This window comes from Sceloporus occidentalis, unplaced genomic scaffold (genome assembly GCF_023333645.1).
Source record: "Sceloporus occidentalis isolate IW3139 unplaced genomic scaffold, rSceOcc1.0.p SCAF_4, whole genome shotgun sequence".
Taxonomy (NCBI): domain Eukaryota; kingdom Metazoa; phylum Chordata; class Lepidosauria; order Squamata; family Phrynosomatidae; genus Sceloporus; species Sceloporus occidentalis.
The window spans coordinates 111,007,333-111,030,473 of NW_028316984.1; the positions used below are offsets into that span (position 1 = coordinate 111,007,333).

Sequence of the window (23,141 nt, forward strand, 5' to 3'; positions counted from 1 at the left end):
CATAGCAATTATAGGCCATCACATTATGATTAATGACCACTGCAAGGGGATTATAAAAAGTCCTTGCTTAATCCTAAGGGAGTGCATAGGTCTGGTTGTGAGTCTATTTCTTTCAGAAGTTTTTTTCTACTCTACATGTAATACAGTTACATTTTTAGAATGTAACTACTTCTTGCACTTCAAAAGACAAAGATAAAATGAAATGAATCTAGTTGTTTTTAAAATCCTTAAAATATATACTTAAGGAGCCAGGTGTATTCAAAAATATGCAACCCAAATGCAACTAATTCAACACTTAGTTAGATTTGCTTAGAAATATGGAAAGAGAAAAACAAGACATATGCTTACCTGTGCTAATTTTGTAGTTGCTTTAGAAATCTTCAGTGTTTTCTTATTATAAGCTTTCCCATTCATTTTGATTCGAGAAACTGCACTCACCCCTGTTTTTGTTTTAGAGTCACGAGTGATTATAGTCAGTTCAGGAAAGCTTTCCAAAGCAGCCTTAAAACAGAGCAAAACTAGATTACTGATTGTGTAGGATTTTACTATAGAAAATGTCTTAAATTGATGTGCTAGAAATTTAACTAGAAACCTTTTATAAAATGAGGCATACAAAGCAAAAAACAGTTCATGAGAGAGAAATCATCGCTATCCAGATCTTTAAAAATGTCCAGAGACAATGTAGCAAGAAGTGTTATCTGGATTTAAGTGAAGGTTTAGATTGATTATTATGGTAACTGATGAGTAGAAAAAAGCCCCCTTTCCTTTGAAAATGCAAGATAATAGGTAGCCATAAAAACATTTTAAGAATCAGTACCTTGAATGAGCGCTCCAAACGTAATTTTGAGAGCAACTTTTTTCTACTGTCATTCAGCATGCCATCAATTTTTCTCATGTGTGGCAAAAGGAGCTCATCTAAAAAAGAAAACACGTGTTTTACCGCTGGCCCTCCATATCCACACATTCTTTATCCTTGGATTCAACCAACTATTAAAAAAAAACCATATACATTCCAAAAAGGAAACCTTGATTTTATTATAAACAACAATACAAATATTGTACTTTTTTTATACAGAATAATCTGGAGTATGACTATTTTTCGTTGGATGTACTGGGTGGCACACAATGTTACAAGGTAAAGCTTTCTCTTTCCTCTTCTATAATCTGCTCCAGAAAGTCCACATATGCAGACATGAAGGCATACAGAAGCAAGCAGAATATATCCTAAGATTTTATTGAGGAATGCTATTTTCCAGTGGGATGATTCTATGCATTGTTTACCACCCTAGTATTAAATTGATGAAGAATGATTTATATCTTAAATCCAGCAGGGAATATTCACTGGCTTAGCTGCTTCTGCAAGTGGAGTCAAGAGGGTGCAGGGTGCTCTCTCTTTCCTCTTCACTGCATCAATTTCACCCTACTTGCTCTGGAGGGTTGGGAAAGACCCTGTGCCTGTTTTCTGTCAGCACCGAGGGCCACAAACGTGGAGGGAGGAGAAAAAGGGTTTGCCATTGTGGCATTGCAATGCCAGCACAACATTCAAGACCTTTTAATAAATAACTATGATACTTCAAACCACTTCAAGGCAGACAAGACACACAACAACTGACATAGTACCCACACCCCAAATATGATTATCATACAAATATATACATATTTTGTAGAAAAGACTTGTATATGCTAAGGTTTTGTAAATGGATCATATGAGAAATCTGCATCATGACACTAAAGAAACTTTGCTACTCTTGTGCTGCAGTTGGATAGGGACACCATAGCAAGAAAAAGTGCACAATTATATTTTTTCTGCAATAGTCTGGATAAAATGAACCCAAACCATATCCATCTCTACAACATGATCCATCATTTACACATCTACACTAAAATTACTTTATATTAACTTAGATGCATCATACAAGAAACATAGAGAAGTAAATAGTGTCACCAAGCAGCAATCTATAGACAAGAAACAAACTCAATAAAATCTAGCAAAAGAAATAATCTCTATAAAGTCAAAGGCAATCTGCCCCTTCTTGGCCTCAAATATAAATTATTACCAACAATAATTAAAGCAGGAACAGCCAAACTGTAAAAAATGTTTTAAACAGAACTATATCAGCAGTATCTCTAGTCTGCCCATCACCTGCTCTGGCCATTTCAAAAGTAAAGAACCCCCACCAACTATTTTTAGAAAGAAGAGGCAGATATTTGATTCTTTAATCAATAAAAATGACCAGTTCATCCATGACAATGCAAGCAACTATTTATCTGCTATATCCAGAAAAGGTACGTCTTCTTTCAAAGCTTATGTTAAATCTGCAGGAACTGTAAATCAACTATTACACAGCTCAATACTATTTTCAATAAACTAGATGGCAGCAGGGTGGGAGCGACAATATCTGTCTTTCTTTTACAGTTTCTTAGCTATCCTCTCAAATAATTTTATTCTATGTATTGGGTACTACTTCAAAGTACAGTGTTGTCTTGGTAAACACATCATTCTCCTGTGCATATTTTGGATGAAAATGAACATGTTGCACTTTATTTTAATCTTTAAAATGAGAAGCCTGTTACACCTCACTTGCCATGTAAAGATCTGGCAAATTGTGTATAAAACAAGACTTTCACCCAGGCAGAAAAGACAATACGCTTGACCATCAGAAAATGGATTCTTCACCCCTACAATTGAGACACTTCTTGAAGGAAGTCTTTGGGACCATAAGCCACTAGAGGCAAAAAAAGACAAACTGATAACTGGAAAAAGCCAAAATGCTGAGGCTTTCTAATGATCCTACCACAATGGTGGATGAAAACAAACTGAGCTTCAGCAGCAACACAAGGATTATATGCACGCAGGTGAGGGAGTTGAATTACCTCCAAAATGCAGCTATAGAAGCTTCCTGGAGGCACAGAATGACCAGTATGTATGAATCACAGAGATCACGAAGAACTAGAACTTATTCAAAGTAACCCTAAGTATGTTCTAATAATTCTACTGTTTATCTCCTGCAGTAATATTATTCTTTTAAACAACAACAACTATTAAAATGAACTAGTATTACTGGTTCTTCACTTTAAAATTCAACTCAAAGGTCTAAGTAACCCTCCAAAACAGCATTTAATGAAGTACAAGGCAACTTTTCCATTCACGCACAGAAGCACTGTGCCCGTGTGCCTATAATATGGATCCTATTTAATTGTTAGCAATGGTTTAATATGGTAAGCTGTAATAAGATAAAATAATCAAAAGACTGAACACTGTACCATTACTCTTCTCCAATGCCAACATAGTATCTGGGTCCAAGGCGATGCTAACAAGCAGTTCCATGTAACTCCTAAATGTTTCCTTCATAGCTCTGGTGTTCAAAAAACGAGCAACAACAGGAACTGGAGGTGCAGTGTCTAAAATATTAGAAATACAAGTATAATTTTCTAATTCCATTTTAATGCCATAAAGGGATTTCTTTGATATGACTGTGGCGACCTCTAGTGATGACTCAAAGCAATGTAAATGCATCAAGATCACTAGGAGTTACCCTAATCAGGAAAAAGTAATTAGATTTCTACTTTTGCACTAAACTTCAAATAATTTCTAAAAATACTAAATGTGTTGAATTCTGGAAGCCAGGGTCCAAAGCACACTGCAGAAATAATCTAGTCTGAGACTGCTTTAACTACCCTGGCTCAATGCTAGGGATTTCTGGGAACTGTAGTTTTGTGAGACATTTAACCTTATTTGTCAGAGAGCTCTGGTGCCACAATAAACTACAATTCTCAGGATTCCCTAGCACTGAGCCAAGGCAGTTAAAGAAGTTTCAAACTGGATTATTTCTGCACTGTGTTTTGAAACTAAGATTAAAATGTTGCAGCATGAAAGTGACTTTAGTTACAAAATACAAGGTCTGGGAATGTATTCTTCACAGAAGAGAAATGCATAGAGGAACTGTCTGCCTAAGGCTGCATCATGAAGCAATATAAAAAGTCTGCCACCTCAACAAGTAACTGATCACATCACATTATGAGACCTGAGAGTAAAGTAAATTTCAGAAAGTCATAAATGTTCACAACGTTCTACCAACACTTGCCAGGAAACACACAAAGCAGATAACATGCAGAAAATAATAAATAGAAATATAATTACTTTTGATAGGGTGGGGTCTACTTTCCTCATCGCTCTGGAGTTGAGGAGTAGCAGGCATTTCTTCCTTCCATGTTTTTCGTTTCTTTGGTGGTGGCTCAGCCTTTATCTTTGGCTGTTTAGCTTTGGGTTTCATCGAAGAAACTTTTGTTGTTACTGTTGTAGTTTTTGGTGCCGGGGGATCAGGAACTTTGTTGATGTTTGTGCTTGGCTTACAATGGACAGTTCTTCAAGTAAGACAGAGAAATTGAAACAGGTTGTTACATATGGGGGGGGGGGGACAAAAGCTGGGTTGTAGTGTATGAAATCTATATGAGAAAAAGGAGGCACATCTCAAGATGCTAAAAATGGTCTCTTACTAGTTAAAGGTCTGAGTCATTTCAGACTATGGATAATCTTAAGCTTTCCTTCTGCCACTACAGTGGCCCTTGGTATCCACTGAGGTTTGTTTCCAGGATTCACCATGGATACCAAAATCCATGGATGCTCAAGTCCCATTAAATGCAATGGACAGTAAAATGGTGCAACTCATATAAAATGGCAACATATGGAATTTATACATATAAATTCCAAATGTTATTTTCATTTGGAAAAGTTATGTTTAAGCTGTAGTTAGTTGAATCAGTGGATGAAAAAATCTGTGGATATGGAGGGCTACTTCTAAAGGTTTTGGATTTTCTAAAGTTTTTATTTCAAGCATCCCACTGAAGAAAGCATTAGGAGTATCCATAAGCCAAAATGTACAAAATGTATTAGGCTTTCTAGCTAATAAAATTACATCTTTTCAGCATCTTGATATGTGTCTCCTTTCTTTCTTATACTAATACAAGCCTGACTTGTGAAAATTCCATTCATTTAATTTAGGTGATTAGTTATAGTTTGGTGTGTATTATTACTTCTGCATTAAATGTGTATTACTTTTTAAAAGAACATTTCTGCATTTGTATATATGTACATTCATAGATATATGTAGGACTGGAACACATGGCCAGGAAGAGGTGGCTTGAAGCTGACCCCGCCGAAGACACATTAGGGTCATGGCAAACACATGCCATTGGCCCCAATCTAACCTGAACCCAGCCCAAATAGGAGCCGAAAAGATCCACTCCTATTTGGGCTGGGAATGGGCTGACTTTTCTGGCCCCGCCGCAGCTCCAGGGTGGTTTCAAGATGCTTTGGTGGTGTGTGGCATGTAAATGCCACACTGCTGGAGCATGTCTTGAAGCCACCCATGTATAAACGCCATGCTCCCAAGATCCCCGGAAGCAGGCTTTAATGGGCCATCTGTTTCGGCCCACAGTTTTTAACCAGCACTAGATACTTAAAGATGGTTTTTTGTGGGTTTTTCGGGCTCTGTGGCCATGTTCTAGAAAATTTTCTTCCTGACATTTTGCCAGCATCTGTGGCTAGCATCTTCAGAGAATGCTTTGCCTGGAAAGTTGGGTGTATATATACTGTGTGAGCCTGGGAAACGTCAGGAAGAAAATTTTCTAGAACATGGCCACAGAGCCCGAAAAACCCACAAAAAAACCATGGATGCGGGCCATGAAAGCCTTCGACTTCACAGATACTTAAGGACTTAATTGTTGTTGATGGTACTATTCTATGGTTGTCAACAACTGGACCAGCTTTGCCTAAGTTAGAAAAAAAACCTTAAAACTTCACCACCAAGCCAGCACACTTGCCCCTTTCTTCTGATCTCTCTCTTCTCTCCACCTTCAACTCTTTTTTCCTTCCCTCCATCCTCATTTCATATTCCCTCTCCTCGCTTGACTTAACACACACCAGGAATTCTTTCTCTCTCTCTTTTTCTACTGTCCCAAGAATTCAGGCCCTTGAGAGAGAAGAGGTACATAAAGCTACCAGAAGCTTTGCAAACAAGTGAATTTCCCAGGCCCACCTAGAGCTTTGTCTCTTACAAAAATCTGACTAGTGGCTGAACCTGGAACTGCAGACTTTATTATGTCCTTTCAAGTCAGCTCTGAGTTATGATGACCCTATCATATGGCAAGATTTATTCAGAGATTTGCCATTGCCTTCTTTTGAGGCTGAGAGTGTGTGACTTACCCAAGGTAACAAAATGGGTATCCTTGGCCAGCAGGGATTTGAACTCTTGACCCCCACAGTCCTAGTTCAACACTCAAACCACTATACCTTCCTAGCTCTTACTGCAGGGTACAGATAGATTTTAATTAAATAAACACACATTCTAGACTTTAGGAGAGCTGATTTCAGTATACCTAGGGAAATACTGGGGGTGATCCCATGGTCAGGAAGAATAAAAGAAAAGGGAGTTCAGGGAGAGAAGGCACAATTTCAAACTATTCCAATAAGGAGGAAAAATCACTGGTTTTGCATACTCTCCTACCCCTCATTGTGCATGCACTTCTAATTAAATCTCAGTTTCCATATTTTATATATAATGAGAAAGTGGGTTTAGTCAAAAATCGATAGAGAAGCTTTCACTGTTCTCCTTTCATATTTGGAGCTCATTTGTCCCCAATTCATACCAGGCTGCTGTGTTTTCAGATTATTTTAGAACAAAGTATATGAATAAACAGATTATGCCATGGACATGATTCTAATATAAGGATGAAAATAAATACTTTAAAAATATAAAGCTTGTTAAAATAACTCTCAATGTCTTCCTGCCTAAGTTTTAAATACTGTCAGAATTCAACATTTTTAAAATATTGTATCAGAATCAAATACCTTGCAGACTGTACAGGTTTATTTCTTGGTCTCTTGGAACACACTCTGACATACTCTTTCTTGTTTGTATTTTCTATAAACTTCACATACACCCGTTTGTACTTTGATTTTGCATCCCCAAAATACCCAAGATACTGCAACAAGCAAAAACAAAGACACAGTACATACAAGTATGTATACATCTTATTTTATATAGCAGACTTTAAAAGCATCACATAAAGATTATCTTGCATTTTAGTCTTAGTGCAAGCAGTATTTTGGCTGTGCAATGGGGCATCCCTACATGTCTCACTATTCCTATCTTGCAGATCCTTCAAGGATAGAATAGAATGTGGCAGAGTACTGCAGTAACTGGGAAAAATGAAGAAACTGGGTAAAAGTAGCTTCCACAGCCAAATTTTCATCTGTGGAAAGCCTGAGTGGAACTCAATATATAAAGATAAATTTACCAAAATACATTGTCATCACTTTCTACACATGTCATTTAGCATGAATGTTTTAGTGCAATCAGCCATGATAGCACAGTAAAGTGCCATAAACTGGAGTACTCCTTCCATTTTAATGATAAAATAGTCAGTCATTCAAAGTTTAGAAAACAAGATTGTGAGAATTGGTAAAAGAATGTGGTGAAAGAATAAAAACAATATCCCTTTCCCTCTCCTTCCCTGCATAGTCTGAAGTGGTTTCTGATTATTATGGTTAACAGTATTATACCTAGAATCATAGAATCATAGAGTTGGAAGAGACTGCAAGGGCCATCCAATCCAACCCCTGCCATGCAGGAAATCTCAATTAAAGCATCCCTGACAGATGGCCATCCAGCCTCTGTTTAAAGACCTCTAAGGAAGAAGATTCCACTGCACTCTGAGGGAGTGTGTTCCACTGTCAAACAGCCCTTACTGTCAGTTCCTCCTAATGTTGAGGTGGAACCTAATCTGAAAATTACACAGTTATGATTGTTATGAACTAATAAGTGGGGAAGAGAAGGGAAAGATGGGAGAATACATATTCCCAGTCATCAAACCTTAGTCACTCACCTTTGAAGGTGAGTGACAGAGTGGATGTGTCCATACAGGTACACATAAAATATGTACCTTCTGGAACTTCATCCCTCACTGTCATTTCTAATATTTGATTAAAGTAGATTCTAATACACCATAAATGTACATCATAAGAAATTTCTTTATTCTTATAGATAGGCAATAAAAGCAACGAGGAGATCCTTCTCGTCTGCTCGCATTGCATCTGCAAAGTCTCGTCCAGCAGAACTGTTTAGGGTGGTGAGGGAACTGACGGTGATGCCATCTACCCAGAACCCTCTACTTAACCCAACAACAGTCTTCTGTGATGCATTTAACAACTACTTTGCAGGTAAAATCTCTCAGATAAGAGCCCACCTGGACGCCAATGTTGGGGCAAAATTAACTGATGAGTTGTCCAGTCAATCCGTTTATGAGATTAGACTGGATCAATTTGAGCTTGTGAGTACTGATGACGTGGACAAGATCCTTGGAAAGGTGAGGAAGACGACATGCCCTCTCGACCCCTGCCCATCATGACTGGCCATCTAGGGGGGTGATGCCTTGATGGCATTTCTTAGACGTGTCATCAATGCATCCCTTAGGGAAGGTTATGTACCATCTGCCTTAAAGGAAGTGGTTGTTAGACCGCTTCTAAATAAACCTTCCCTGGACCCCCTGGACATGAAAAATTATAGGCCTGTTTCCTATCTGCCATTTTTGAATAAGGTGATCGAGAGGGCTGTCGCTCTTCAGCTCCAAGTGGTCTTGGATGAAGCCGATTTACTAGATCCATTTCAAACTGGCTTCAGGACAGGATATGGGGTTGAGACTGCAATGGTTGCCTTAACTGATGACCTTCGTCTAAGCATCGACAGAGGAAGCGTCACCCTGGTGGTGCTATTAGACCTCTCAGAGGCATTTGACACAATAGACCATGACATCCTCTTGGAATGCCTGAGAGCACTAGGAATTGGAGGCACTGCCTTGCAGTGGTTCCGTTCCTTCCTCTCAGGTAGATTCCAGAGGGTGATGCTTGGGGACAGTTGCTCTTCAAAAACAGAGCTGAATTGTGGCGTCCCTCAGGGTGTCATCCTGTCCCCGATGTTATTCAACATCTATATGAAGCCGCTCGGAGAAATCATCCGTAGACATGGAGAGGGGTGTTATCAGTATGCTGATGACACCCAAATATATTTCTCCATGTCTCGGTCATCAGCAATGACGACAGATGGCATTTCTCCCCTCAATCAATGTCTTGCAGCAGTAATGGACTGGATGAGGGAAAACAAGCTCAAGCTGAATCCAGAAAAAACGGAAGTACTTATAGTAGGGGCCCCCAAGCCAGGTATTGGGCCGCAACCTCCAGTCCTAGAGGGGTTCACACTCCCCTCAAAGGACTGTGTTCGGAGTTTAGAGGTGCTTCTCGACTCATTGCTTCAGATGAGAAATCAGGTGAATGCAACAGTCAAGAGTGCTTGTTATCAGCTCCGGCTGATACGTCAGCTGCACCCTTTCCTGGAACGGGGTGACCTAGAAACTGTAGTACATGCACTGGTAACCTCAAGACTTGATTTTTGCAATGCGCTCTACATGGGGCTACCCTTGTGACTAGTCCGGAAACTTCAACTGGTAAAGAATATGGCAGCCAGATTGATTACAGGAACAACTAGGAGTGACCATATTACACTAATATTGAAATCACTCCACTGGCTGCCTATTCGTTTCTGGGCACAGTACAAAGTATTGGTCATTACCTTTAAAGCCCTCCATGGCTCGGGCCTAACATACTTAAGGGATCGCCTCCTTCCATACAATCCACCCCGTGCACTCAGATCCTCTGGGAGGAATTTGTTGCAGTCCACAAAGACCAGATTGACAGCGACCTCCCAGAGGACCTTTTCCATGACCGCTCCCAGTTTATTGAATGGCCTGCTGGACGAGATCCGTCAAATTGCCAACCTAGAGAGCTTCATGAAAGCTGTCAAGACGGATCTCTTCCGGCAGGCCTTCCCAGAATAGAACCCGGCCACGTAACGCTCCCCGCACAGTCATATATAAGCGAAGACTCTGCCCACCGTTATTTTATTATTGTATTGTTTTTAGATTTTATCATTTGTAATTTTAATGGATAGAATTGTTTAATCCTTTTTTAAGGGGAGAGGGGAATTGTATATATTGTATTTTTAAAGTTTGTACGCCTCTTTGATTGTGGTAACAAAAAGCGGGATAAACATTAAAGTTTTATTATTTTTATTATTATAAATGTTGTTAGTCTGTAAGATATCACTGGAAACTTTGTTGAAGTTTGAGGTCAGCCTTTTCTATTTTATTGCTATATCTCATCTTACGCCATTGAGAATCTCCTTGGCATAAAAAGATTAAAATAGAATCTTTGTACTCACATACATACAGATATACTTACACTATTAGTAGCTGTAAATTCCCTCTGCCCATCTCGTACTTCAGGAACAAACTTTTGTAACAAAGCTTTCTGAACTTTCCAGATGGCTGGAGGCTCTGTTCCTGTTTTTAAAGCAGCCTGCAAAGGCCAGAATGAAAAGAACAAATTTGCTTTTAGAGCTACAATAATTAACTCCTACTGACCAAAAACTCAGAAAGCCCCAATTTACCTCTATTACATCCAAAATGGGAGCTATGGTTGATGGCTTTGAATGAACCCAAGAAATGCCATTTTTAAAAAATAATTTCATATTCTGCTTAAAATAGTTTTTTAGGTTCGGATGCAACAAGAAGTTATGGTTAACTTAAAGCAAATGGCTGTGTACAGATGAAGAATACTAACACACATCTCAGATTTAGCATAAGACATTGTCTGAATTTGGCCTCTCACAAACTATTGTAAAACTAAGATAAAACGGGTCCTTGGTATCTGCTGGATTTTGGTTCAAGGACACCCCCCCCCCCGTAGATACCAAAATCCGTGGATGATCTAGTCCCATTAAATACAATGTCATAGTAAAATGGTGTCCTGTCCATTAAATAACAAGATCAAGGTTTGCTTTCTGGAACTATTTTCAAGCCGTGGATGCTTGAATCGGTGGATTAAAAATCCATGCATATGAGGGCTGACTGTACAGTACAGATCTTAGAAACCTTAACTACGAATCATCTGAAAAGGATCATACTACTTAAAGCAATGAGTTTTTTAAAGCTACAATATATTTAAGACAACCAAAAAAGGAAAAGATAAAACATAATACCAGCAAATATTATTTGATTAGTGCATTTTCTTAAATTATTAATTTTTTAATGGATTACCTTTAGTAATTCTATATCTTCTATCTTCACTACAAATTCATCACGTTCTCTATACATGCCCTCACCACCACTGTCTCCATTGTCATCCTCAGTACAGCCTTCTATTGCAACAGTTGCCTGCTTTTTTGCTAACTGATCTGTAACAACTCTCTCTTTTTCAAGTTGTGGTGAACAGGTTTTTACTTGAGCATCTTGCACAGTAATAGCTAAACTGGAAGGCTCCTTCTTTACAGCATTGGTAGTAATTTTAGAAACAGTTTTCTCCATTCCTGAAATACAAAATATATATATATATCTCACTTTGCTTAATTTAAAAACCATGTGTGTGTGTGTGTATATATATATATATATATATATATATATATATATATAAGATGAGTTATTTTAAGCCTTTAATAACCAATTTTAAAATTGTTAACAGAAGGTGTAAAATTCAACTGATGACAGAAGCAGCATGCTCATTTGGGGGGATAAAGTCCCACATTTGCTAATATGTGTTTTACATTTAAGATTACTTCAGTGTACAAAAAGAATGGAGACCCAACATTTCCCCAAGAATGAACCCAATTTATGTATGTATTCAAAGTAGTTGACCGGAACCACATATAGAAGTAATCATATATTGAAGACATTCAAAAGGAAAAGACAACACACATACACAGTTTTTTAGGTGCATGATATTCATGTTGTTGGTAAAACTATGGCTGAGTTGAGGGGTTTTTTTAAGAGTTAAATTTGCCCCTTATAGTATGTTATTGAGACTTCAGTTTAGACAAACTAAAAAAGCCCTCCCTTGACCCCCTGATGCATAATAATTATCGGCCAGTATCGCTATTGCCATTTTTGGGTAAGGTGATTGAGAGGGCAGTTGCAATCCAGCTTCAATCGATCTTGGATGAAACGGATTATCTAGACCCATTTCAAACCGGCTTTCGGGCGGGTTACGGGGTTGAGACCGCCATGGTCTCCTTGGTCGATGATCTCTGTCTGGGCATGGACAGGGGTAGCGTGTCCCTGTTAGTGCTCTTGGACATCTCAGCGGCTTTCGATACCATTGACCATGGTATCCTTCTGGAGCGCCTGGGGGAGTTGGGAATTGGGGGCACTGCGCTCCAGTGGTTCCGATCCTATCTCTCTGGGAGATTCCAGATGGTGCAGCTGGGGGACGTATGCTCCGACAAGAGGGCCCTTACATCTGGGGTCCCTCAAGGAGCCATTCTATCCCCCATGCTTTTTAACATTTACATGAAACCGCTGGGAGAGATCATCCGGAGGCATGGGGCACGGGGTTATCAATACGCTGATGACACCCAAATAGTCTTCTCTATGTCTCCGACTGATTCAGTGACCAAGGATGGCATCTCTCCTCTCGTTGCCTGTCTGGAGTCGGTAATGGGCTGGATGAGGGAAAACAGACTCAGCCTGAATCCAGAGAAAACGGAAGTACTCATGATAGGCTCCCCTGGCCCGGGGATGGTGGTGGTTCCACCTGTTCTGAATGGGGTTACGCTTCCCGTGAAGGACTCAGTACGCAGTCTAGGGGTGCTCCTTGACTCGTCGCTCCACCTTACATCTCAGGTGGATGCGACCGTCAGGAGCACCTGTTATCAGCTTAGGCTGATACGCCAGCTGTGACCCTACCTGGGCCGGGGGGACCTTGAAACGGTAGTACATGCTCTGGTAACCTCTCGGTTGGATTTCTGCAATGCGCTCTACATGGGGCAACCCTTGTACCATACCCGGAAGCTGCAATTGGTGCAGAATATGGCAGCAAGACTGGTCACTGGTACTTCCAGGACCAGTCATATAACACCGGTCTTTAAAGACCTTCACTGGCTGCCTATTCGCTTCCGGGCGCAATACAAGGTGTTGGTTATTACCTATAAAGCCCTAAATGGCTTGGGCCCAGGGTACTTGGAGGACCGCCTCTCTCCATCCAATCCGCCCCGCACACTCAGGTCTGCCGGGAAGCAATTGCTAAGGGTTCCAGAGGCCAGATATGTCAGCACCACGCAGAGAGCCTTTTCTACCTCGGCCCCCAAGCTCTGGAACTCGCTTCCCGTCGAGCTCCGCTCGGCCGCCTCGCTGGAACAATTTAAAAAGGGGTTAAAAACACACCTATTCCAGCAGGCATACCCTGACCCCTGATTACCCCTGATGTACTCCCTTCCTCTCTCCTCTCAGCAGCATTGTTGAGCTAGCGTGAGACTGTTTACTGTATGATTTGTTTTTATGATGTTTTTAATTATTGTTATATGTGTTGTGTTGTGAACCCGCCTTGATCTCTGGAAAGGCGGTATATAAATAAAATTTTATTATTATTATTATTATTATTATTATTATTATTATTTTTAAAAAATCACAAAATTATTCTTTGAAATAATGCAAATTTTAAAAATGCCTTCAGAAGGGACTTAAATCTTATCAGGTCAGGACAACTCTTTCGTAAAGTAAGCGGCTGAACATGACAGTCGTCACATTCGTGGGGGTTAGGGGCGCAAGACCCCCGCGAAGGTGGAAAAAACAGGAATAACTCCCCCCTCACAGGAAGCCAGTTAAAGGGATGGGTGGACGAGGCAAGAGGAGCAGGAACATGCACGCTCCTTCCCCTGTCCTCCTGTCCCTTTAACTGGTTACCCACCCCTTTCCCAGGTGGACAGCTGCCTTTCCCCAGGCAGCTCTCCATCCTGGAAAGGGGTGGATAATCAGTCCCCCACACTTCTCTCCAGGACAGAGAGCTACCTGAGGAAAGGCAGCTCTCAGTCCTGGAAAGGGGCAGAGTTGGCACGTGCACCCTTCTCAGCTGCTCCCTCCCTCCTGGGCTTTTTTCCTTCAAATGGGAAAAGCCCAGGAGGGAGGGAAGGAGGTGTGTGCATGCACGTGGCAGCCTTGACTTTGCCAATGATCAAAACCACAAGTGTGAAAGCTGTGAATGTTGAAGGATGACTGTATGTCCAAAAATGTACAAGAAAACTACATTTCAAAATATATTTTAACTTCCACAATTTCCATTAGCCTTAAATATAGTTAAAAACTGATACTTAATTATAGTATTTTGAATACACAAAAATTGACCATGTCTATCTTTACTGAAGCAGTCTTTAAACTATGGGCATATATTTAGTTGTAAGCACAACACAATAATCTTTACCTGACTTTTTCTTTTTATTAGAATCATCAGTCAAAGTTGACAAGGCAGATGTAATGCTCTTCTGAAGATCCTGGTTACCTCCGACCGAATCTTCATCAGAAGAAAATGAGGGCAATGCTTCTGAATTTCTCTTTCGTTCTTCATTACCCTTTTTGTTTGAACTTTGACCATTGCTTTCAGGATATGCAGGAGGTGTTGGGGCTTGGGGGTTTGAAAGTGTATGTGGACATGGTGCTCTAACAACTGCTGTAACAGGTCTCCTGACACGATTCGGCACACGCACAGCAGGAACTGAAAGCTGTTGTCTAGGTCCAGATTTTAGGAAATCTAAAAAAGATGCAATGAATCCTGTTCTGACTTCTGGTTGCTTTTCTTCTACTTCTTTGATTTTCTGCCTCATTTTTTCTTGATGTTGGTAAGTTTCATGACAACTTTCAGGAGCAGGCGAATATGGGAAGCTGGCATCACTTCCTCTTGAATTCTGGTGCTTACATTGTCCACTTCGCTTAAGTTGCTTTTGATTTGCATCATCTTCATTTTTAATTTGATTTTGTCCCCTCTCCTTCTGTTTCTGCAGGTCCTCTTGTAACAAGTCTTGGCTCTTGTCTTCAGCTTTGTTACTGTTTTCATCTCCTAGATGTTGCATAGATAGTGAATGTAATGGAACTTTGACCTTGTTTCCTGTCATAGTGTTGTCACCCTCCATGTTACAATCCCTACTCAGTCTTGCAGTCTCTTCATTTAGGATCTTACCATTTGAAACATTTAGCACACCATCCATGTGAACGTAGTTTTTACCTTCAGAGTCATTATTTGTGATAGACTGCTGCTTAACTAGGCCAGAAGCCTGTTGCTGTGTTTGTTCAAACTCTGATGTAGCAACTCTAGTACAGATAACTTGATCTGGAGTATCAATATGTTGTTCATCAACACTTCCAGTTTTTGGTGCTGTATGTACTGCTGTTAGGTTTAGGGTAATCTGGCCTCCATTCAAAGAAATATTGTTTATGCTCAATGGCTTTCCAACTACTGCTGGTGAGGAGCTGAAGCTTGGAGTCACATGTCTAACATCTATTGTCTGGAACTGAACCTTGGAATTGTCTCCATTTTCAACTGACTGCATTTCTTCACTAGAGGTTGATTTGGCAAATTCAGATGGAGTTACACCACAAGCAACAGCTGTTGCTGCCAAGATATCATCTACATTAGATAGTATGTTCCTCTCATCATTGAGCATCATAGATTCTGGAAAACATACAGAACTAAGGGTAACAAACTGATTCTTAGAGTCATTATTTGGGTGCACAAAATTTTCTTTCGATGTCAAGTGTTGCTGTATTGGCTTTGATGGCTCAGAAATGTCCATTTTTATTATGTCAGAGCTTTGAGGATGAAGCTGCTGCTGAGAATGTCCTCCATTACTCTGAATCAAATGTCCATCCACCTGAAGAAACTGGTGGGTCATCTGCTGAGAACTCTGAATACGTTGCACTTGTGGAGAAGCTTTTGTATGCCCTAAGCTAGACTGCAGTATTGACTGCTGGAGCATCTGTAAATCACAGGCAGATTCCAAAAGTACCTGTGCACTGGGCAAACACAGCTGATGGCTATGCCTTATGGCTTGAGTGTTAATCAGTGTTGGTGTGCTAGTAACATGGCCCTGTTGCTCTGAGGATTTAGCTTCATGTACCTTATGCAGAAGAGATTGCTGCTGGCTTAGTTCTTTGTCATCCATACTTACTTGGGTGGCTGGCAATAAATTAGCTGCCTTTTTAATATCATGGCTTACTACATTAGTGATATGGCCAATTTGCTGGGTAAGTTGAGATACAGAGCTAACCATCCTTTCATCCTTTTTTGAGCCCTGAAGAGTAAGCCCAACAACTTGATCTTCAAGACGAGAGTTACTTCTGATTACACTTTGAGAATATCGAGTGTCCACTTTGGAAACTTTGAAAGTTGTATCCTGAGTGTTAATGTCATTATCAGCTAACCTCTGAGGGGAGGAATCAAGAGATGTTTGCTGTTGCAATGACTGCAAATCTTGCATTGGGAACTGATCATCTTGTTTAGATGTTTGATATAAATTAGGGTCAGATTTCCTTTTAATATATGATTTTGTATCTGAGGAAGAGCTGTTCTGCAATGCTTGTGAATGAGCTGGCATTATAAAAGTTGATTGGACAACTGGTAAAAACTTTTGAGACTGTGGAGAGGATGACTCTTGTGCCTGAGAATGTAGAGAAATATAGTTCTGGGGAGGGCTAGATGCTGACAAGTTTTGAACATGAGAAGAGGAAGAAAATGGAAGAGATTGTGATGTTAATGTTATAGACTGCCCTGTTGTATATGTTTCTGAAGGACTAACTATTGGCAAAACCTGGGATTGAGATGAAAAGATAACTTGTGGTTGACTAACTGTTGACAACCCCTGAGAATGGCTAGAAGAATAATTTTGAGATTGGTTGTCTGAAAGATCTCTTGTCTGTGCAGAGTAGTTGTCATTTGAAACTGAACCTAATACCTGCTGCTCAGATGAATAACTCAGTGTTTGGCTATCAGAAGTAATAGCTTGTGACTGCCCAGCAAAAGCAAGACTTTTGTATAAAGGTGGCAACTTCTCAAGCTTGATAGCTGAGAATACTTGTGCATGACTGACAGATGGCACATTCTGTGACTGTGTTGAAACATAATTTTGTGACTGGCTTACTGATAATAGGCTTGGAAGTTGTGCTGTAGAATAGATTTGTGCTTGACCTGCTATTACAGAGTTCTGGCTCTGTCCAGTTTTGGGATAGCTTTGAGTCTGCACAGCAGAGGCTACACTTTGTGGCTTAGGTGTCTTTGTTGACCTTGATGGCTGCTTTGTAGGACACTGTTTTGCTTTTGTAGTAGAAACAGATGGGAAACCAGGTGATGGAACTGCTGACGTGTATGACTGAGCAAGTTCCACTGAAACCTGAGAGGTCTTCTGCTGTGGTCCATTATTGCTTCCCTGAGTAGCATCGGCAACTGGGCTACAAGACAGGGATGACCCTTGAGATGTATCTTGGAAATCAGTTCCATCTGCATTTGATAAAAAATTTTCTAAGGAATGCTGTGAACCAGGCAGTTGTGCCTGAACAGACTGTGTGCTTGAAGGCCGCTGGTGGTGTTTAATTACACTACATTCTCTCTGCAGTGCTCTTTCAATGGAGGCAGTAGAACCGGTAAACAGAGTTGGGCTATATACCTGTGGAGCTGGCTGAGCTCCTCCAAGTGATGAAGGCAACAAACTGAATTGTGGCTGCAACAGATGGGGTGCAGATTCCTGAGCAGAGCGATATGTTGAAGACTGTGGTGGTATGCTGGTACTTAACACAGAACTGCCTAGGCGCTCAAAAGTCAATGCAGCAGGAACAGTGCCTTGGGATGTCTTAATCTGCAACAAAGGGTCATGAGCAGTTAAAAGCCCATTTGATGTTGCACTGAAAGTTGCATCCTGAAGTGTTAGAGAAGGAGTAGTAGCAAAGTTTCTACTGCCAAAAGCACTGGGATGCTGATAAGCTGAAGTTGGTGGAAAGGTTCCAGAGGCTGGCAAGGCTCCAGTAACAAAAAGTTCAGTTGATGAATGCATAGCTGTTTAAAAAGAGACACAGAAAGAAAGAAGTGCAATACACATGAATCAAGAACTTTTCTAACCTAACCATTTTGTTTAGCCTTGGAAATAATCACCCACAGAATTAGCCACATTTCAAAATTCTTTTAATGTAACACCTGATGATGAGATCATCATCTTTTTGGAATATTTTTTGCTTAACTTTTTCTGTCCTTCCTCCTTGCTTCTGCCTACTTGCAGTTCAGGAGTGATATGAAAATACAGAAACTTCATCCAGATATGATACGGATGCTGGTGGTCAAGAAATCTGCAGTGTGAGTAATGTCATACTGCCAGTTCTAGATAAGGCTGCATTCCCTTTCAAAGGATCATGCACACAGCTTGGGAGCATTATGTGACCTAATGCTTTCACCAGACATTCAGATGGCAGCTACTAGGAAAGAAAGCCTTTCATCAACTTTGGCTACTGAACAAATTACAACTTTTTCTGAAGAAAGCAGATAAGGCCTCAGATTCTTTAATGGTACAAATTTTGAATCAAACAAAACAATTCTATGCTGGGACTTTCATTACAGTAATATCAGCACAATATTTAAGCACTAGACTGATCACCCTAGGCATGGTATGGAATCCCATGCAGGAAAATGAGATTGGAGGAGGAAGGATCGAGTAGTAGTTCATCTCTATTCTGCACCCAGCATAAAAACCAAGTGGGTTGCAAGAGCAGAGATTCACAACCCGTAAAGAATTATAGGAGGTTTATTCAAGGTGAGTGGAGCTTTCTCTCTTCAACCATATCCCAGAACTTTGTTGTTGTTGTTTTGCATGTGGACTTTGTGGGCTTATTCATAAGACTGTTACACTCCTTAAACTTGGCTGTGGTATATATGCAAAAATTTATTTTCTACTTTTCAAGTTCATGTGTCTTGGCCAGTATATACAGTTACAGTTGTTTCCTCAATAAACACATTATTGTATAAGATAGCAAACTAAGTTGTTTACATATTTATAACTTCTTTAAAGTGTACATTGGAAGAGCAGGAAGAGAAGAATGTACTGAACTGTTACAATACTGGGAGAGGAGATTAACCAAATAAGCATTTATGTTGCAGTGGATGATGGTGAACTGAAGCAGGGGAGGTGCTTTTTACCTATTTCCCCTCTTAAGTAAAGCCCTATGCTCTCCCAGTTGTTCTGGACAGTTCACTTACTCTCCAAAACAGTATGGCACCTGATAATGGGAGCTGCAGGGAGAAGGAATCAGAAAAAAGTATACAACCATATTGCTCCCTGCTACAAGGCTCACATGTAAGAAACTGGCATTTAACAAATTAGCAAGTCACTAATTTATTTCTAGAATTCTACAATGCAGGGCCACAAAGAAAGTTTTTTTCTAAATGGATGCAATGAGACATCATACTAAGCACCAGTTAGTGTTAATCACACAAGGTTGCAAAGTGATATATCATTAGCCCTGGGAGACCCAGGGACGTAGCCAGGATTTTAGGAAGGGGGGGGGGGGTCCTGACTAAGTGCCACCATTATAATGGGGCTTGAGTGCGGCGGCGCAGCAGCACACACCATTCATTTTTCTAATGGAAGGGGGGGTCCGGACCCCAAGAACCCCCCCCCCCCGGCTACGTCCCTGGGAGACCTCACAGTAAGACAGCCCAAAGCTTTGTAACAATTGGTCGCATCAACTGGTGTGGAAATTAAAGTGTACAAGTTTTGCAAAAAGATTTTACAAGTGAGTTATATTGTACTTAGAGAATAACAACTGTTAATAGTTCAAAGTAGCAGTTTAACACTCTTGCAGAGCTATAATAACTAATAAGGTTGCTAAAATGCTTGCTTAACAAAAGCATGAAACATATGAAGATAATTTCTTAGAAATCTATATCTAAATGAAGACTTTTATTCTGCATCCACATAGCAGAAATAATACAGTTTGACACCACTTTAACAGCCAAGGCTCAGTGGTATGGAATTCTGGGAACTTTATTTCAATTATCTGTCAGAGAGCTCTGGTGCCACAAAAAACTAAAATTCCCAGGATTCCATAGGTTGGAGCCATAGCAGTTAAAGAGGCATCAAACTAGATTATTTTTGCAGTGCAGCTTAGGCATTTTGAATTCTAATATTATGATATTAATTTCATTTTAACAAAGAAACAAATAATACAAGGACTAAAACTTAGGAAAATATCACCTGGCTGCCAAGTTGGGGCTCGAAACTGTGGTAAAAGAGTAGTTCCTGAAGAAACAGCCTGAGCATTGCGGGATTCAATTGCAGAGAGAAAATTCATAACTGAAGTTTCTTTAGTGCTGGTACTGTTGCTGTGCATAGTGTTATCAAAAATGCCAGAAAGACCTAAGTGAATTAAATTATACAAGAACATGTATTAACACATACATATGAGTGCTGCACATACATATGAGTGCTCACTCACACATTTATTGGCCAGGAAGCTTGACTGTGACACTCACTGGCTGATCTTAAGTATGGTCTGTAGATGTATGTACCTGTTAGGCACCAAACTATATAATCAGTGTAAGAACAGTCTTCTGTAACAATGGTTTTGAAAATAAATGCATATCTAGCCCTTATTTTATTATTTTTATTTTTATTTTTTAAAAAGAGTTCACATTCAAATGGCTAGTTCAATATGAAGTGGTATATAAATGAAGCTATTTGTTTGTTTTGTATGAGAAATATAATATATTAAGATTATAGATGAGGGGAGAGTAAGGTAAGGTAATAAATTACATGAAACATTAAGCCAAACTTCACCAATCTGGCAACCTAAAGATATGTTGTACTTCAATTTCCATCATATCCCATGCTGGATTAGAGACATGAAGGCCTATAAAAAACAACTGATAAAACAGTACATTTTCTTTTCTTGTGGATTTTTCCACCCCCAAATCCCCCCCCCCCTTTTTAAAGGAATATGGGGAAAATATAAGGGGAGATTTTATTTTATAAGGATGAACAAAATATATAGGAGAAGGTGTCCTTATTTCTGTTCTCCTGCATCAATAAAAGTATAGTGTCTAGATCAGGGGAAGTAATAGTGCCACTCTATTCTGCTCTGGTCAGACCCCACCTGGAATACTGTATCCAGTTCTGGGCACCACAATTAAAAAAAAGATATTGAGAAACTGGAGCGTGTCCAAAGGAGGGCAACCAAAATGGTGAAGGGTCTGGAAAACATGCCCTATGAGGAACGACTCAGGGAGCTGGGGATGTTTAGCCTGGAGAAGAGAAGCTTAAGAGGTGATGTGATAGCCCTGTTTAAATACTGGAAGGGATGTCATATTGAGGAGGGAGCAAGCTTGTTTTCTGCTGCTCCAGAGACTAGGACCCGGAGCAATGGATACAAGCTACAGGAAAAGAGATTCCACCTCAACATTAGGAAGAACGTCCTGACAGTAAGGGCTGTTCGACAATGGAACAAACTCCCTCGGAGTGTAGTGAAGTCTCCTAACTTAGAGGTCTTTAAACAAAGGCTGGATGGCCATCTGTCGGGGATGCTTTGATTGAGATTTCCTGCATGGCAGGGGGTTGGACTGGATGGCCCTTGCAGTCTCTTCCAACTCTATGATTCTATGATTCCCTCATTACATTATGTATTCATTAAGGATATGTCCCCAGACCAATGCATAATGAAACCCATGGATAATAGTGTATCCTCTGTATTTCCAGGGGCCTCTGTATTACCAGGGGCCATTGACCACAGAGTCACACTGGAGAACCTCTACACACACTGAGAGATCATATTTTTTCAGATGTGGGTAAGGGAAAACAGAGGTACCAGTTCTATGGATAAAGGAATCATACTGTATACCTAAAACTATGTGCAGTATCTCACATCATTGCAATTCCTGGTCTTGGTTTCCTTACTTCTTTTACATAGTGTATGCCTGGCACTATGGAGGTCTAAAGGAGACTCCCCCCCCATATACTTTATTGTTGATTGTTTCATTGGTTGTATTGGTTGTTTGCTCCTCATTAACTGGCTTTACCAAAGAGTTCCTTATACTGTAACGTATTCCTTATAATTGCAGCTTCATTTTATTTTAATTTTTTAAAATTCATAGTTATTTTGGGAATAACTGCACTTTTAATATATCAAGTTTGATAATGCTATGCCAAACAAATATGATACATAATGTATTTTATATTCCTAAAGTAGCACTGACTTTGATTTTTTATAGTATGCTAACACTGTATTTTTTCATATGTTTGCTGAAGATTTCCATTCCTTCCCACCCATGGCTTCAACATTTCTAGAGCTTTTAATCCCTGTTCTGGGTCACGATGATGGAAGTAAACCAAATACGAAGGGCACCAAGATCCTACACTAAAGGATATCTCAAACTGGGACAGGGATTTTCTGATGGTTTTATTTCCTCCAACCAACTACTCAATTTGGCTCACATTTTGCCTAATCCAGTCTTGAGAATGTAGAGACCTCCTAACTGACTGTCCTCCATCTATAAAAGGACTTATGAGCTTTGCAGTGGACAGAGCCAAATTTGAATTTTCTATAGAGTTTTGTTGTATTTTCAAACGAAGGACCAAATTTTATTGCCTTGTGGTTCCCATGGATCTTGTGGCAGTTGGGATATCCCCTGATGACTCTATTTTGATAGGATGTAGACAATTTTAATGTATTTTTATAATGTGTGACACCTTGGGACCCTTTTTGGGACAAAGATGGTATAGAAATAAAGTAAATAAATGAATAATTTCTCCATACCATCTCAACATAATACGCAAGCTGTATGACTCTTAACGTTGTCACATACACCATCCCCCCCCCTTTTTAAAAAAATACAATAAAACTCAATTGAAAATTCAAACTTGTCTCTGTCCAGTGCAAAACTCACAGGCCCCTTTATAGATGGAGAACAGTTAGGAGGTTTCTACATTCTCAAGACTAGATTAGGCAAAATGTGAGCCAAACTGAGTAATTGATTGGAGAAAATAAACCACCAGAAAATCCTGTCCCAGTTTGAGATGTCCTCTGATGTAGGATCCTGGTGCCCTTCATAGGTGGTTTACTTCCATCATCATGACCCAACAAAGGGATGTAAAATCTCTAGAAATGTTGAGCCATGAGTGGGAGGGAATGGAAATTTTCTCTGATGAACAAACATTTGGTTTTGAAAGCTTACACAGATAATGTGCCTTTTTTTGTTAGCCTAACGGAAGTATCCTCACAATATGGACTTTGAA

At 39.9% G+C, this 23,141-nt stretch overlaps 1 protein-coding gene across 1 annotated transcript in view; it reads right to left on the reverse strand.

The window, feature by feature from the left end:
- Positions 1-23,141, reverse strand: part of QSER1 (glutamine and serine rich 1) — a 53,330-nt gene that overhangs the window by 8,076 nt on the left and 22,113 nt on the right. Inside the window, exons 3-11 of the mRNA XM_089521263.1 lie at positions 20,109-20,270; positions 14,303-17,920; positions 11,152-11,420; positions 10,295-10,411; positions 6,851-6,984; positions 4,142-4,365; positions 3,265-3,402; positions 818-915; positions 349-501 (exon numbers count right to left, since the gene is read on the reverse strand). Of these exons, the coding sequence (XP_089377389.1) occupies positions 349-501; positions 818-915; positions 3,265-3,402; positions 4,142-4,365; positions 6,851-6,984; positions 10,295-10,411; positions 11,152-11,420; positions 14,303-17,920; positions 20,109-20,270 (4,913 nt within the window). The remainder of the gene's footprint in view (positions 1-348; positions 502-817; positions 916-3,264; positions 3,403-4,141; positions 4,366-6,850; positions 6,985-10,294; positions 10,412-11,151; positions 11,421-14,302; positions 17,921-20,108; positions 20,271-23,141) is intronic.